At 40.0% G+C, this 16,259-nt stretch overlaps 1 protein-coding gene across 1 annotated transcript; it reads right to left on the reverse strand.

The window, feature by feature from the left end:
- Positions 1–974: 974 nt before the first annotated feature.
- LOC115195867 (piggyBac transposable element-derived protein 4-like) lies at positions 975–1,570 on the reverse strand. Its single transcript, XM_029756185.1, has 2 exons — positions 1,441–1,570; positions 975–1,309 (listed from the first exon to the last, which is right to left on the reverse strand). The coding sequence occupies exons 1-2, from the start codon at positions 1,556–1,558 to the stop codon at positions 990–992; spliced, it is 438 nt and encodes a 145-aa protein (XP_029612045.1). The 5' UTR covers positions 1,559–1,570; the 3' UTR covers positions 975–989.
- Between the last annotated feature and the right edge of the window lie 14,689 nt (positions 1,571–16,259).

Below are 16,259 nucleotides of genomic sequence, written 5' to 3' on the forward strand. Positions count from 1 at the left end.
TTTATAACCGCGGACACGTGAGGTAACGTTACTCATTTTATAACCTTTATGTTATATTCAATCGTGCTTAGGTAGCTAGCTACATTCTTCTATTAGCTCTGTAAAACAATGCTACTTGCGTCGGAGAAGTATTAGCTTGTGTTGTATTTTGAAGCTACCCTGGCCTTATGACTCCCTAGTGGCGCAGCGGTCAATGGCACTGCATCTCAGAGCTACATCTCATCACTACAGACACCGTGGTTCAAATCCAGGCTGTATCACAACTGGCTGTGATTGGGAGTCCCATAGGGCAGCGCACAATTGGCCCAGCGTTGTCCGAGTTTGGCCGGTGTAGGCCATCATAGGTAAATAATCATTTGTTGTTAATTAAATGACTTGCCTAGTTAAATAAAATAAAACATATGACCATGGTTTGTTTATTTGGTCTATTCAGCATAGCTCTGTTCTGCCCTGCCTTGCCCCCTTGTGGAGCTCAAAAGTTAGTTTCTTACTGTTATAACTGAAATCTGTGATTTTGTCAATGCAATAAACTATTTTTATAGCAGTGTTTATTATGTTATTTGTAATGTTGTTTTATTGCTATATCCTTATATTGTATTCTAATTAATAATTCCTCTTTATTCTGTACTTTCAGAAACCACAAACAGTATTTGCCAATATCATAACTGGAACTGGACATCTTTCCAGCTGAAGATTGAGGACAGCTTTTGTATGCTAACGTACACTCCTTAACAGTTTTACTGGATGAAAACACAGCAAGAAAACACATAGGCCAATATGTAATAGTCGTCTATTTTATTGAAGTATTGGTAGTTGGTTCAACAACAATTTGTTTTACTAGAGGACAAAAAAATTGAATATGCATAACCCATATTTAATATTCATGCAGTGACTGAATAACAACTGCATTTCCACCCCCACCTCTAAAGGCATAGTATCATGGCAGGTCACCTGGCAGGTCAGTCAGTCACTTATTGCTGCAGATGTGCTCAATAATTCTTGAGCATGTGATACTCCTCAAAGCATGGTGAAATACATAGAGGTGTATCACAAGCTAAACACATGTATTTTGTCATCTTCCTCTGCTTACTTCTCCTGGCGCCAGACAGGCAGACTTTGCAGTGCCTCCGTGTGCGACTACCTTGAGCAGCAGTTTGAGGGACTTTGCAGGGAAAATGCCGTGCAGTGAGGCGTAGGGGATTGTCTACAGCAGGGCGACCCCCAGTGGAGGGGCGCCGAGGGGTGTGGTGCTCCTCCAACAGCTCTCTCATGAGGTTCTCTCTGTATTTTTGGTAGGTAATTACTTTACCTATGAGGGAGTGGGGAGGATGAGGAGGCAGTGGGTAGGTTGGTGAGATATTGTCACTGTAATTGCATAATGGATTTGTATGTGAACTGTACATCCAATTACAAAAATACCTTGTTCAGTAATCATCTCACCTGTTAGTTGGCGGTGAACTATGCTGCCGTTGAGGACAGCAGTGTCGATCAGCTGGAAAAATATCTTCTTATACCACTTGGTCGTTTTCCGAGTGCATTCCACAAAGCTGTTTATCATGTCCGCCTTATCCACGGCCACCATTTTGAGGTTATAGTCTAGCACACAATCTGGTTTGATCTTTCTCTCTCCCGTCAGGTGGTCCACCTTCCCTGTGGCCGACATGGTTGCTGTATGGACAGTGGAGAGGACATGGATGTCTCGTTTGTCATGCCACTTTACTGCCAGCTGTTGACCGTTCTCCTGGAACTCCACCTCCCCTCTCTGCATCTTCCTGCATCCGAATGCCGGCATCCCCTTCCTGTTCGACCTGACTGTGCCACAGGCCCCTGTGCTGTTGGAGAGCAGATGCTGGAAGAGTGTGGGACTGCTGTACCAATTGTCCACGTACAAAGTGTGTCCCTTGCCGAGATGAGGAGCCAGCATGGTCATCACCACGGACCCGGACACCCCAAGCCCCTCATAATGTTTGATGTCAGTGGTGGACCCTGTGTAAACTATAATATCCTGGACAAATCCTGTCTTCACGTCGCACATGACAAAGAACTTGACGCCAAACCTGTGCCTTTGGAGGGAATATATTGACGGAACGCCAGCCTACCTTTCCATAACATCAGGGACTCATCAATGCATAGGTCCTTGTATGGCACAAAGACCCGACCAAATGCTGATGTCAGGCTGATAAGAACAATTCTTATTTTGTATAACGGGTCACTTAGGATGGCAGTAGCATTGTTGACGAAATGCAGGCATCGCAGCAGAATTAGGAAGCGGTCTTGGGAAAAGAGGGTGGCAAAGAAGGGAGTTGCAAACATAGGATCTGTGCTCCAGTAGTCTCTTAGGGAGTTCTTCTTTACTATCCCCATGAGGAGGACTGTCACCAGGAAGGTATACATTTCACTAATTGTGGTTGTCACCCATTTAGCGAGTTTCCCCCTCACTCCTGGCTCTCTCTTCTCCTGTAGCTCCAAGGCATAGCGATTGGTCTCCTGTACTATGTTTCCCACGAGCTCCTCTGTCAGAAACAATTTGAAGCACTCTGCCTCAGTTGGAAATGGCAAGGGGCGTTGCACTCCAGACTGGGACTCGTCAAAGCAAACAGCAGGGCCAGGAGGGGTGAAATGACTGGCGGCCTTCCAGCTACCACAGAACTCTTGTACTTCATCCACTGTCATTCTGCCTCCATCACCACCAGCATCTTCAAAGGGACCTGGTACTTGGTCAGTGGACAAGGGAACCTCAGATTCAGGGTTCTCAATGGCTACAAGGTTGGGGGGCAGCTCCTCACTGTCACTGTCAGAATCTGATTCCTGACTTTCATACTCAGACTCATTGTCAGAATTTAAAAAAATCTCCAGAATTTCCACATTTGTGAGTTGTCTCCTTTTGAAAGACATTGCTAATGCAACAGCTTAGCTCACTAGCTACATACATAAACAACAACACTGAATGGCTCAGAGTGAGAGGGGACGTGATTGACTGCCGGCATGCGTCACTTGTATCAATAAATCACCATCAGAAAATGTTTTGTGTGGTAATTATTTGTGTATTTACTGTTTTATTCACATGTTTTCAATTCTAGGTGACAAATCATGCATTCCGATTTTTGCATAGATTGTAATGGGCACATATTATGTGTGTAAAATACTTATTTGAAGGTTATACTGATTATGAGCTAAGCTAATTCCAGCTATGTGTATGGAGCCATGTTTGTTGACATACAATGCATTCTGGGTTTCACGTAATCGTCTGACCAAAGATGTTATAACAAAATGAGGTGAGTAAGAGTTCACTCATTTTTTGAGGACTTCTGGAAATGAATGGTGGGATGTGAACGACGGTAGACACACCCCTTCAACGTGCATACTATAAACAGACCGAACTCATCTTGTCTGTTATTATCTTCGGTTTCTGTAAGGAAATAAATGCATGGCTGCGCGCTGAAACTAATCGTCGGATTACTTTCGATTTCTAGAAAGTGTTTTACTCAATTATTTTGATCAACGGTGAGCAAACCCGTGATGGGATTAATTGTACATAGTAATTGCTATTAGCTAATTCATAGTGTAGTTTATGTCAGCCGAGATTTAGAAAATATGACCGCTTGTGTAGCGTCAATCTTTCCTGAGCTCTAGGAGAAATGTAGCCTACATTTTTCCGGTTAGGATGATTGTGTTATGCTATAGATAGTTCTGTGAATATCTGAACATTGCATCCAAAAATAAACTGCTCACATTCTGGACATAACTTTGTAAGGACTGTGTTTGTGTAAATAGTTTCTGAAAAAGTGTGGCCAGCTGCGCGCTGAAACTAATTGTCGGATTACTTTCAATAATTGTACATAGTAATTGCTATTAGCTAATTCATGGTATAGTTTACGTAAGGACTGTTTGTGTAAATAGTTTCTGAAAAAAGTGTGGCAAGCTCAAATGTTGATTGTTGCGTCATTCGAAACTGGCCGTTCTAAATGAGTGTTCTAATCACACGGGGTGTGATCGTACGCTTCAGGGACCACTGTAGAACGATCACACCCCGTGTGATGGTACGTGTGAAAGGGTTAATCCGGCATAGCCAAAGACACGACAATATGCATATAATTATTGGCTTTGGATAGAAAACACCCTAAAGTTTCTAAAACTGTTTGAATGGTGTCTGTGAGTATAACAGAACTCATATGGCAGGCAAAAACCTGAGAAGATTCCTTACAGGAAGTGGCCTGTCTGACCATTCCTTGAGCTTCTTGCCTCTGTTTATTGAAGACTGAGGATCTTTGCTGTAACGTGACACTTCCTACGGCTCCCATAGGCTCTCAGAAGGCGGGAAAAAGCTGAATGATGTCATTCCAGCCCCAGGCTGAAACACATTTGCGCTTTTGGCAAGTGGCCGATCAGAGGACAATGGGCTAAGGCGCGTGCCCGAGTCGACCCCATGCTTTATTTTCTTTCGTCTTTTTACCTAAACGCAGATTCCCGGTCGGAATATTATCGCTTTTTTACGAGAAAAATTGCATAAAAATGTATTTTAAACAGCGGTTGACATGCTTCGAAGTACGGTAATGGAATATTTAGAATTTTTTTGTCACGAAATGCGTCGTGCTCGTCACCCTTATTTACCCTTTCGGATAGTGTCTTGAACGCATGAACAAAACGCCGCTGTTTGGATATAACTATGGGTTATTTGGGACCAAACCAACATTTGTTATTGAAGTAGAAGTCCTGGGAGTGCATTCTGACGAAGAACACCAAAGGTAATAACATTTTTCTTATAGTAAATCTGACTTTGGTGAGTGCTAAACTTGCTGGGTGTCTAAATAGCTAGCCCTGTGATGCCGGGCTATCTACTTACAATATTGCAAAATGTGCTTTCACCGAAAAGCTATTTTAAAATCGGACATACCGAGTGCATAGAGGAGTTCTGTATCTATAATTCTTAAAATAATTGTTATGCTTTTTGTGAACGTTTATCGTGAGTAATTTAGTAAATTGTTAGTAAATTCCCCGGAAGTTTGCAGGGGTATGCTAGTTCTGAACGTCACATGCTAATATAAAAAGCTGTTTTTTGATATAAATATGAACTTGATTGAACAAAACATGCATGTATTGTATAACATAATGTCCTAGGTGTGTCATCTGATGAAGATCATCAAAGGTTAGTGCTGCATTTAGCTGTCTTCTGGGTTTTTGTGACATTATATGCTAGCTTGAAAAATGGGTGTCTGATTATTTCTGGCTGGGTACTCTGCTGACATAATCTAATGTTTTGCTTTCGTTGTAAAGCCTTTTTGAAATCGGACAGTGTGGTTAGATTAACGAGAGTCTTGTCTTTAAATAGCTGTAAAATAGTCATATGTTTGAAAAATGGAACCGGCACGTTTCGTGACAAAGAATTTCAAAATATTCCATTACCATACTTCGAAGCATGTCAAACGCTGTTTAAAATCAATTTTTATGTGATTTTACTCGTAAAAAAGCGATAATATTCCCACCGGGAGTCGTTGTTTTCGTTCAAAGACAGAGAAAGTAAAATGGACTCTTCTCGTGCATGCGCGCACCAGTATCATTGTTCTCAGATCGACCACTATCCAAATGCGCTACTGTTTTTCAGCCATGGCCTGCAAAGTCATCATTCAACGGTCTGGCGCCTTCTGAGAGCCTATGGGGGTGTTAGAAAATGTCACGTTACAGCAGAGATCCCCTGTTTCGGATAGAGATGATCAAGAAGGCCAAGAAATGGTCAGAGAGGGCGCTTCCTGTTTGGAATCTTCTCAGGTTTTGGCCTGCCAAATGAATTCTGTTATACTCACAGACACCATTCAAACAGTTTTAGAAACTTTTGAGTGTTTTCTATCCAAAGCTAATAATTATATGCATATTCTAGTTTCTGGGCAGGAGTAATAATCAGATTAAATCGGGTATGTTTTTTATCCGGCCGTGAAAATACTGCCCCCTATCCATAACAAGTTAATAGAGAAATTCTTAATCAATTGATTAAGGGAATGAGAAATACTTTATATATAAATATATATATATATATACACACTTTACTTTATAGGTTATATGTATAAGGGCATATTTCTACCTGGCTAAGTCTCTTTGCTGTCCTTCTAGATGACTTTTGGTCAAGGTTACCCCTGTGGTGGAAGAACTCTTACCTTATGTCTTATGGCCTCCTTCGGCCGCCTTTCCTTACAGTTCTCTACTGCCAATGACTGGAATGAACTGCAAAAATCCCTGAAGCTGGAGACTCATAGCTCCCTCACTAGCTTTAAGCACCAGCTGTCAGAGCAGCTCACATATCACTGCACCTGTACATTGCCAATGTGTATGTACAGCCCATCCAACTACATCATCACCATATTGTTATTCATTTTATTTATTTTTATTTTGCTCCTTTGCACCCCAGTATCGTAACTTGTACACTCATCTTCTGCACATCTATAACCCCAGTGTTTAATTTGCCAAACTGTAATCATTTTGCCACTATGGCCTATTTATTGCCTCACCCCCCTTATCCTACCTCATTTGCACACACTGTATATAGACTTTCTCTATTGTATTATTGACTGTATGTTTGTTTATTCCATGTGTAACTCTGTGTTGTTGTTTGTGTTCCACTGTTTTGCTTTATCTTGTCAAGGTCGCAGTTGTAAATGAGAACGTGTTCTCTCCTAGCCTACCTGGTTAAATAAAGGTGAAATATATATATTTTTTTTAAGTTTGCTGAAATTAAGAAGGGGTGAGTGTAGGAGAGTTACAATTATTATTCCATCAAACTTTAAATTACTAGAATAGTACACAACGCAGAACAGAATGTCCAGGTTGAGAGTCAGTGGCCCAAGCCCGCGAAAAGGATTATTCCAAGTTCAGACAGAAGGAATCAGATCGCTATGATCGCCAGGAACTTTACTTGTGGTTTCTATTTTCAATTGTTGCACTACTAGTACTGCCTGTTGGGTATGCAGCTACAGTAGCTGGATGATATTAACATCTTCGTTTTTTATTTCATTAAATGTATTTTATTTAATCTGGGTGCTTACGTCACCTACTAACTCCTTTGTACTACCCGTCCGAGAAAACTCAGAGAGAGAAAGAACCCCTTGTGAGATGGTGCATTGGAGACTGGTGTATTCCTGTCCTGTCTATTCATAATATTATTGCAGAACTACATAAAAGCCAAAAAGACAGCCGTAGTGTCGCTCTTCATTTCTTGGTTCTTCTGTGGTACATATTAAAGACCGCTACAAAATCACCTCAGTGCTTGAAGGCTAGCATTCACAATATAGGTAAAGCATGAGAATAGAGCACCTAATAACAAACACTAACCTGATTCTGCCCAGTGAATTATCTTTCTTTACCGGTTAAGATGAAGAGACAGAGTACTGTAGGTAGGACTATGGTACACAATGGCTGCATATCTAACATATAATATGTCTACAATACTGTATTTTGATTTACTCCATAATAGAACAATATTAAAAGTTGTTTTACAAACCACCCCGGCAACAGGAGGGTGTTTAGGTCAACTGACCGATTGTGTCTATTGTTAGCTAGTGTAGGTAGTCTGCATGTGAGCTTGGCCATTGTCGATCTGAGCCAAAGTGGATTCACCCAGTGAAGATGAAAAAGTCAGTAGGGGTTGTGTCTTAAATGCACCCTATCTCATATATAGTGTACTACTTTGACCTGGTCCTATAGGGCTCTGGTGAAAAGTAGTGTAATAAATAGGGAATAGGGTACCCTTTGGGATGCATACTAGGTTATATTACCTCACTTACACAACTACACTGTTCCCATTTTGAACTCAAACAGTGTTAGATGATCTTGGGATTGATTCTGCTCAGTCATCAAAGCACATCTTTGTTGTATTACCCAAGTGATGGATCAATATTATTATAAACTGTGTTTTTGCTCTCATTTGAACAAAGCCAGAGCCACTGATGTCTTGATGGGATTGAGGGCCTTGTATCACTCATTGGAAGAAGATCATTCAAATTTGGTGAGCTGAGGGAATAGGGACAAATGTCAATAACTCTTCGGTTGTGCTATTTTAGTTTTTAACCTTCAACCAGATAATGTTAGCTGTTTTAAAGTCAAGTGAATTTGTGATGATTTCAAGCAAGACAAATAATGTAAACATAAATATTGGATGGAATATTTTGCATAAGGAACAGAAATAGTAACAAATGTTCATAATAAATGTATAATAATTTTCTGAAATACATGTACTACGTTTTTAACCTACCATATTACAATGAAACTACAGACTATGAAACAAAGTGTGCTGAGAGGAAAATATTGCAATATTTTATTTGGTTGACATTTGCCATGTCATGGACATGAGTGACAATTTCTGGACAACTTTAACATGTAATTGTGTAACTTTGGCAGATAAATCACTCTCATTTACTAAATGAAATGCAACCAAATCATCATCATCTTATCCCTAACATAAAGTACTGTGCAGCCGTCTTCATCGACATGACCAAGGCTTTCGACTCTGTCAATCACCGTATTCTTGTCGGCAGACTCAACAGCCTTAGTTTCTCTAATGACTGCCTCGCCTGGTTCACTAACTATTTCCCAGATAGAGTTCAGTGTGTCAAATCGGAGGGCCTGTTGTCTGGACCTCTGGCAGTCCCTATGGGGGTGCCACAGGGTTCAATTCTCGGGCCGACTAGTTTTCTCTGTATATATCAATGATGTCGGTCTTGCTGCGGGTGATTCTTTGATCCACCTCTACGCAGACGACACCATTCTGTATACATCTGGCCCTTCTTTGGACACTGTGTTAACAAATCTCCAAACAGGCTTCAACGCCATACAACACTCCTTCCGTGGCCTCCAACTGCTCTTAAATGCTAGTAAAATGAAATGAATGCTCTTCAACCGATCGCTGCCCGCACCTGCCCGCCCGACTAGCATCACTACTCTGGACGCTTCTGACTTAGAATATGGTGACAACTATAAATACCTAGGTGTCTGGCTAGACTGTAAACTCTACTTCCAGACTCACATTAAGCATCTCCAATCTAAATTGAAATCTAGAACGGCTTCCTATTTCGCAACAAAGCCTTCTTCATTCATGCTGCCAAACATACCCTCGTAAAACCGATTATCCTACCAATACTTCACTTCGGCGATGTCATTTACAAAATAGCCTCCAACACTCTACTCAGCAAACTGGATGCAGTCTATCACAGTGCCATCCGTTTTGTCACCAAAGCCCCATATACTACCCACCACTGCGACCTGTATGCTCTTGTTGGCTGATTCTCACTACATATTCGTCGCCAAACCCACTGGCTCCAGGTCATCTATAAGTATTTGCTAGGTAAAGCTCCACCTTATCTCAGCTCACTGGTCACCATAGCAACACCCACCCAAAGCACACGCTCCAGCAGGTATATTTCACTGGTCATCCCCAAAGCCAACCCCTCCTTTGGCCGCCTTTCCTTCCAGTTCTCGGCTGCCAATGACTGGAACGAATTGCAAAAATCACTGAAGTTGGAGACTTATATCTCCCTCCCTAACTTTAAATGTTAGATGTCAGAGCAGCTGTACACAGCCCATCTGTAAATAGCCCATCCAACCAACTGCCTACCTCATCCCCATTTTTTATTTTTTTAATGTTCTTTTGCACACCAGTATTTCAACTTTCACATCCTCATCTGCACATATATCACTCCAGTGTAAATTGCTAAATTGTAATTACTTCGCCCCTATTGGCCTATTTATTGCCTTACCTCCTTACTTCATTTGCACACACTGTAAACAGATTTTTCTATTGTGTTATTGACTGTATGTTTGTTTAGCCCAATTGTAATTCTGTGTTGTTTTTGTCGCATTGCTTTGCTTAATCTTGGCCAGGTCGCAGTTGTAAATTTGAACTTGTTCTCAACTGGCCCACCTGGTTAACTAAAGGTGAAATAAAATAAATAAATAAAAACATTAAAAACATTTTTTTAAATGCAGACTTTCTACACATAGGCCCTCAATCATGTCATTAGTCCATTTAGCAATTCTTGCTGCAAGTTACATTATTTCTGTTGTGTATTGGGTTCTTCTACAGATATAGGATATTAATTATCAGCCAGTTTGCCTCATCAGGAAAATAACCCTGCAGCAACAGGAATTGTGAATTATTATGTGGATTATAATTAATGGACATTTTAAGGTGGGGTTGATACATTTGTGACTCATTTCAGGAAACTAGGGATATGTCATGGGTCACTACTTCACAGGAGAATGATTTGAACATAAAATGTTAGCATTTTATATGTTAGCAATTTCAGTTTCATTGTATTTGTGATTTGACATTTTCAAACTGAGGGCAACCATGGCATCCATGACAGGGAGAAGCATCCATCCATGATGTATATGGGTAAGATAGTCTAGCTAGCTACATTTACAGATATTACACATTTCTAATTTTGACAGAAAGTGGTTTCATTTCAAGTTAAAGTGTACTGTTAGCTAACTAGCTAAAGTTAGCTGGCTGGCTAGCTAGCTAACGTTACATCTCTGATCTTATTATTCATATCTCAGAGCCATTTGCTTTGCTAGTTATAGCCTAATGTTAGCTAGCTAACATCGGACCTGGTTGGTTAGCTACCTGCAGATTCATGCAGGGTAGTAACGTCATGAGTTGGGATTATGGTTAATTGTTTAGCAAGCTAGCTACATGTCTTAGAAAAAGACTCCAATATGCAAGTGTCCATTTCAATAGAATGTCACTGCAACAACTGTTGATAGACGTGACTTGTAAATTCGCTCTGGCTATCTACTCCGATTTTAGAGCATGTGTAAGATAGTCTAGCTAGCTACATTTTCAGATATTACACGTTTCTAATTTTGACCTATATTAATTTTCATTTCAAGTTAAATTGTACTGTTGGCTGGCTAGCTAACATTAGCTGGCTTTCTCTCAAGGTAACATTACATGTATGATCGTATTATTTGTGTATCAGAGACATTTGTTTTGCTAGTTATAGCCTAATGTTAGCTAGCTAACATTGAACCTGGTTGGTTAGCCTCATGCAGATTCATGCAGGGTAGTAACGTCATGAGTTGGGATTATGGTTCATTGTTTACGTAGCTAGCTAACTAACTACATGTCTTAACAAAAGACTCCACTATGCAAGTAACCATTTCAATAGAATCTCACTGCAACAACTGTGATAGATGTAGCTGGTAAATTTGCTGTGACTATCTACTCTGATTTCAGAGCACTCTCGTCTGAGTGTGCACAAGCGCAGATCCATGTTGATCCATGTTAGTCTAGGGACTGGAGGGTAGCATAGGCTGAGATGAACTCAGCCTTGTTGGCCGCAGACCGGCAGTTCCAGAGGCTGCCGGAGACCTGGAACTCCACGTGGGTCGTGCGCGCTGGGACCACCAGGTTAGAGTGGCAGCGGCCACGCGGTGTGAAGCGTTTGTATGGCCTGTGCAGAGTGGAGAGAACCGGGATCGACAGACACATAGTTGACAAGCTACAGAAGAGGCTACGCTAATGCAAAGGAGATTGGAATGACAAGTGGACTACACGTCTCGAATGTTCAGAAAGTTAAGCTTACGTTGCAGAAAATCTATTGACTAAAATGACGAAAATGATACAGTACTGCTGGCTGGTGGAGTAGGCTAGCTAGCAGTTGCTGCGTTGTTGACTTTGTTTGACCGTGTAGCTGGCTAGGTGTAGCTGGCTAGGTGACCTCGATAGTTTCAGTACTACACCTTGTCATGATACAAAAGCAACTTTGTAGCTAGCTAACATAACACTAATCAAGACGTTCCTTTGTAATGTATTTTAGTTTCTACAGTGTTACTAGTTGGCTGGGTTAGGAAAAATGGCGTCGTGGGGGACGGCAATAGCTGGCTAGCTAACCTCGGTAATTACTAAACTACACAATTATCAAGCTATGACAAAGACAACTATGTAGCTAGCTAGCCAACACTGCACTAGTCAAATCGTTCCGTTGTAAAGTATTGGTATCTACAGCGCTGCTAGTCGGTAACGGTTGGCTAGCTGTTGGCTAGCTAGCTAGCAGTGGATTAATGATGACTAGGTGTGTTGACTACGTCTGGCGTCGCGGCTGGCTACTTACTAATAATTACTCTAAACTACACAATTATCTTAGATGCAAAGACAACTAAGTAGCTGGCTCACTAACACTACACTAGTCAAGTCGTTCCGTTGTAATGTAATAGATAGTGCAGCTAGTCGGTGGAAGTTGGCTGGTTGGCTAGCTAGCAGTGTTGACTAGCTAGCTAGCAGTGATGACTACGTTAGGAGGACGAAGATAGCTAACTTCGATAATTACTCTAAGCTACACGATTATCTTTGATACAAAGACGGCTATGTAGCTAGCTAAGAAAAGAAAAGAATTGCTCGGATCAAACAAATCAAACCGTTGTAATGTAGTGAAGTGTAATATTACCTGTGGAGTGAAGCGTAGTGCGACTGCTCGCTCCAAACCGGAAGTTTTCCGGTGGTACTGAATGGAACTGTACCACCGGAAAATAGTTATGCACGCTCCAGTTTTCAGTTTTTTTGTCTTATTTCTTGTTTGTTTCACAATAAAAAATATTTTGCATCTTCAAATTGGTAGGCATGTTGTGTAAATCAAATGATACAAACCCCCCAAAAATCTATTTTAATTCCAGGTTGTAAGGCAACAAAATAGGAAAAATGCCAAGGGGGTGAATACTTTCGCATGCCACTGTACTGTACAAACACACCCGAATGTGGGTCTTGACTTAAGATATTGGATAACTTTTTTGTTGAAGTGAAGTAATTATTACATTCTGTCATTATTGACATTCAGGCTAGTACTGTGAGTTCTGCTAGTAAGCAATGCTATGTATTCAATTATTGGTTCAGCTTTATACCACACTTACTACCCTTCATGCGTTATGGGCCATATGCTTGCCAAGGTGTGAAGGCAGCAGTTGAGTCAGGCAATGTGGGGCTCACTCTGGAGTCTCTTTTGGCCACCAAACCGATGAGATGTGGCCCCATCCTTGAATGGCCTCGGAAAAAATGGGGAGGCATTATCAAAGGCCTCAGCTTGCCCTGCTCTTCGTCAGTCTCCACTCGGCTAATGCCTGAATCTGTAATGTCCCAGTGGTCGCCTTATCTCCCCCGGCCACTTGGATTCAGTGCCAACCTCCGGTTGATGGCAATGCTCTGATCTGGAGACAAGACAGTTGTATGCCAAGGTGGGCAACATAAAAAAGTGACCCCAACCACCGGCACTCATCGACTCTCCCTCCCTCTCTCTCTCTCTCTCACACAAGCACACCAACTGCTCCAACTGCTCTGTGCTCCATCAGCACACTCAGAAGGTTGGAGTAATGCTTGGCTCATAAGAATGGCCTATGCTGTTCCTATGTTGACCCAATTTAGGCAGTTGGAGAAACTTACATGGCTCTTTAGACTACCCTGTTCTGTTCCTGTATGTAGACCCAAAGACGTATGCAGGGGTAGGCATTAACACATCCAACAGTCTTAACCTACAGTTAGTTGTAAGGCAGATACATGTATTTGTCTAACTCAAATTAGCTACCTGAAAGAGTAGATCTGTTATTTCTATGGAACTTTAGTAACATTTTCTGCATATTCACCAAATGGAGATTCAATGATAGCATCAGTACTCTTTCTGTAACTTCCTAATATAACATTTTTTTATATTTTAATATATTACAAGTATACTAAAGCATACTTAAATATACACAACTTGGAGTTGTTTTTAAGTTGAAGCACAGCTTTTTTTCTGAAACTGCTTGTGAGTGATCAAGTACACTATAAGTATGCAGTGCCTTGCAAAATACCCCTTGTATTTCTTCAAAATGAATTGTGTTAAAACATGGGATTAAAATTGATTTAACTGTCATTTGTCGTCAACATTGAACTCAAAATACTCTAATGTCAAGTTTAAAAATAAATAATACAAATTAGAAAACTAAAATATTGGCATTTCATAAGTATTCAGCCCCTTTGTTAAGGCAAACCTTAATTAATTCAGGAGTAAAATGTGGTTTAACAAATCACATAATATGTTAAATGGACTCTGTGTGAAGTAATAGGGGTTGGCATTATTTTTTTAATTACTCTGTCCCCCATACAACATCTGTTAGGGCCGTCAGTCAAGTATTACATTTCATGCACAGATTCAACTACAAAGACCAGGGAGCCTTTCAAAAGCCTTATAAAAGGGCAGTGATTGATAGATCGGTAACAATATCAAATCAGACATTGAATATCTCTTTAAGCATGGTCAAATTAATAATTATGCTGTGGATTATGTATTAAACCACCCAGACATCAAAGATACAGTCGTCCTTCTGAACTAAGCTGCAGGGCATGAATTAAACTTGCTCAGGAATGTTACCGTGAGGCCATTGGTGATTGTAAAAGTTAAATGGCTATGATGGGGAAAAAAGCAGATTGATCAACAAAATTGTAGTGATTCCACAAAACTGATTTAAATAAAAGTGAAAATAATAATGCAAAATACAGAATGCAGCAAGGAACTAAAATATTACTGCACAGCTGAAGAACATGCTTCCTGAGAGTATACTTTCTTATGTCAAGAAAATGTGCTTAAGTATACTTTAAAAAACTCATGTGCACAAACATTTGCATATTACGCAGCATCCTTTTCTGCAGCTGAAATGTTGATTTATAATCTGATATTGTTCCTCATATTTAGCTTATTCAAATGTTTTAATGACCATGGTGCAGTTTTTAAACATGTGTCTTGTATGTTATGCTACTTTGTAAATAGCATGTTAAAACATTGGCAAAGGAGATGCCTTGGTCAACCAAGGTATTCTTTGCATAGCTAATTACAATAAACCACATTACCTAAAAGTATACTTGAAACATTATAAATACACTTTTTTTGTCAAGAAAATACTGGAATTCTAGTTCAAATACCATTTTAGTATACTTAGAATTGGAGAAATATACATACAATGTACTTAAGGTGTATTCAGGTCTATTCAAAGTATATTTGTTTTGCTCATTGTCTATTAATATACTCAGAATATATTTAAATACAAAAAATCCCAATTGAAATAATTTTAAATTCTATTGAATGTACTTAAACACTAAGAAAATAGTCAGAAAATGTACATTAAATGGAATTAAAAAATTTCAATTTAGCCTTTTTAAATATACTTAAAATATGTTAATAAAGTATGATTTAAGTATATTTAAATATTATTTTTTTCCGCATGGGATTATCTGGATATGAATACATCTCCACAGTTACCAAATTCATAGTAGTACTGCTGTTTCAAATCTACAGTAAGAAACATTCATACTGTATTAAACTTAAGGAACCCATTTACAGTAGTACGTTGGAGAAAAACGTCAACAATAGACCATACTGTAGGCATTTCCATTACAATGGTAGTAAACCATAGTACATAAATTCATTCCATCACACTGCATTATACCTAAAAACAGATGCTATGGATTTAGCACATGAAAGTGTTTAGGTAAAAAGGAATGCTAATACTAAATCAATATTGTACAATTATTGACTGGCATATCAAATGAATTTCACTCAAACCCAATCTGGCTGTCTTGTTAATGACCACAGGCCTCCATTACTTATTTAAATACCTGCATTTGTCATCTGATTTGTATGAACGGTATGTTATAGAATATGTTATGCACTTCGGCTTATGGTAGTTTCCATCATTTGGACAGCTCATGTTTTATTGCAGCTATTTTCATTGTACATAGATACTGCTGTTGTAAATCCCCTCAACAAAGTACTACAACATAACAGGGCTTTTCAAATGAGAATTGATGCCGCAAAGGTTGAATGACACCCTCAGTTGGCAACTGACAACGTCCATGTTTCTGTTTTCCTACTTTCCAACTTTTGTAGCATTAATTTACAGTGCAAATGTAACAATAACAACCCAATAAAACATCCTATAACAAAGTACACTACAAGCTACGGCTACAGACTTGTGTCAATGTTAACACTGAAAATGCTCAGTTGCAAAGTTGTTGCTAGAGAACATCAGCGTCTTATTATCTCCCTATCTTGATCTTCCGTCCCCCTTAATTAGTATTACGGCCCTCTGCGGTGCAGAAAGTCCTCCGCAAATCGCTTCAAGTTACTATGTGGACGCAGATGAAAAAGCTTTCTTTGGAGAAGCTATGAGGCAACAAGGGACGTGGTCAGCCACGCAAAACACCACAGGACGCCTGATCAAAAGCAGTCTGATCGGTATCTGTCCTCTCA

This window comes from Salmo trutta, chromosome 6 (genome assembly GCF_901001165.1).
Source record: "Salmo trutta chromosome 6, fSalTru1.1, whole genome shotgun sequence".
In the NCBI taxonomy this organism is placed as follows: domain Eukaryota; kingdom Metazoa; phylum Chordata; class Actinopteri; order Salmoniformes; family Salmonidae; genus Salmo; species Salmo trutta.

Excerpts from the sequence above, each read along its gene's own strand:
- LOC115195867 (XM_029756185.1), bottom strand. The coding sequence starts at position 1,558 with ATGATAAACAGCTTTGTGGAATGCACTCGGAAAACGACCAAGTGGTAT. Across the intron at positions 1,310-1,440 it reads AGTTCACCGCCAACTAACAG|GTAAAGTAATTACCTACCAA; the intron begins GTGAGATGATTA and ends ACTCCCTCATAG.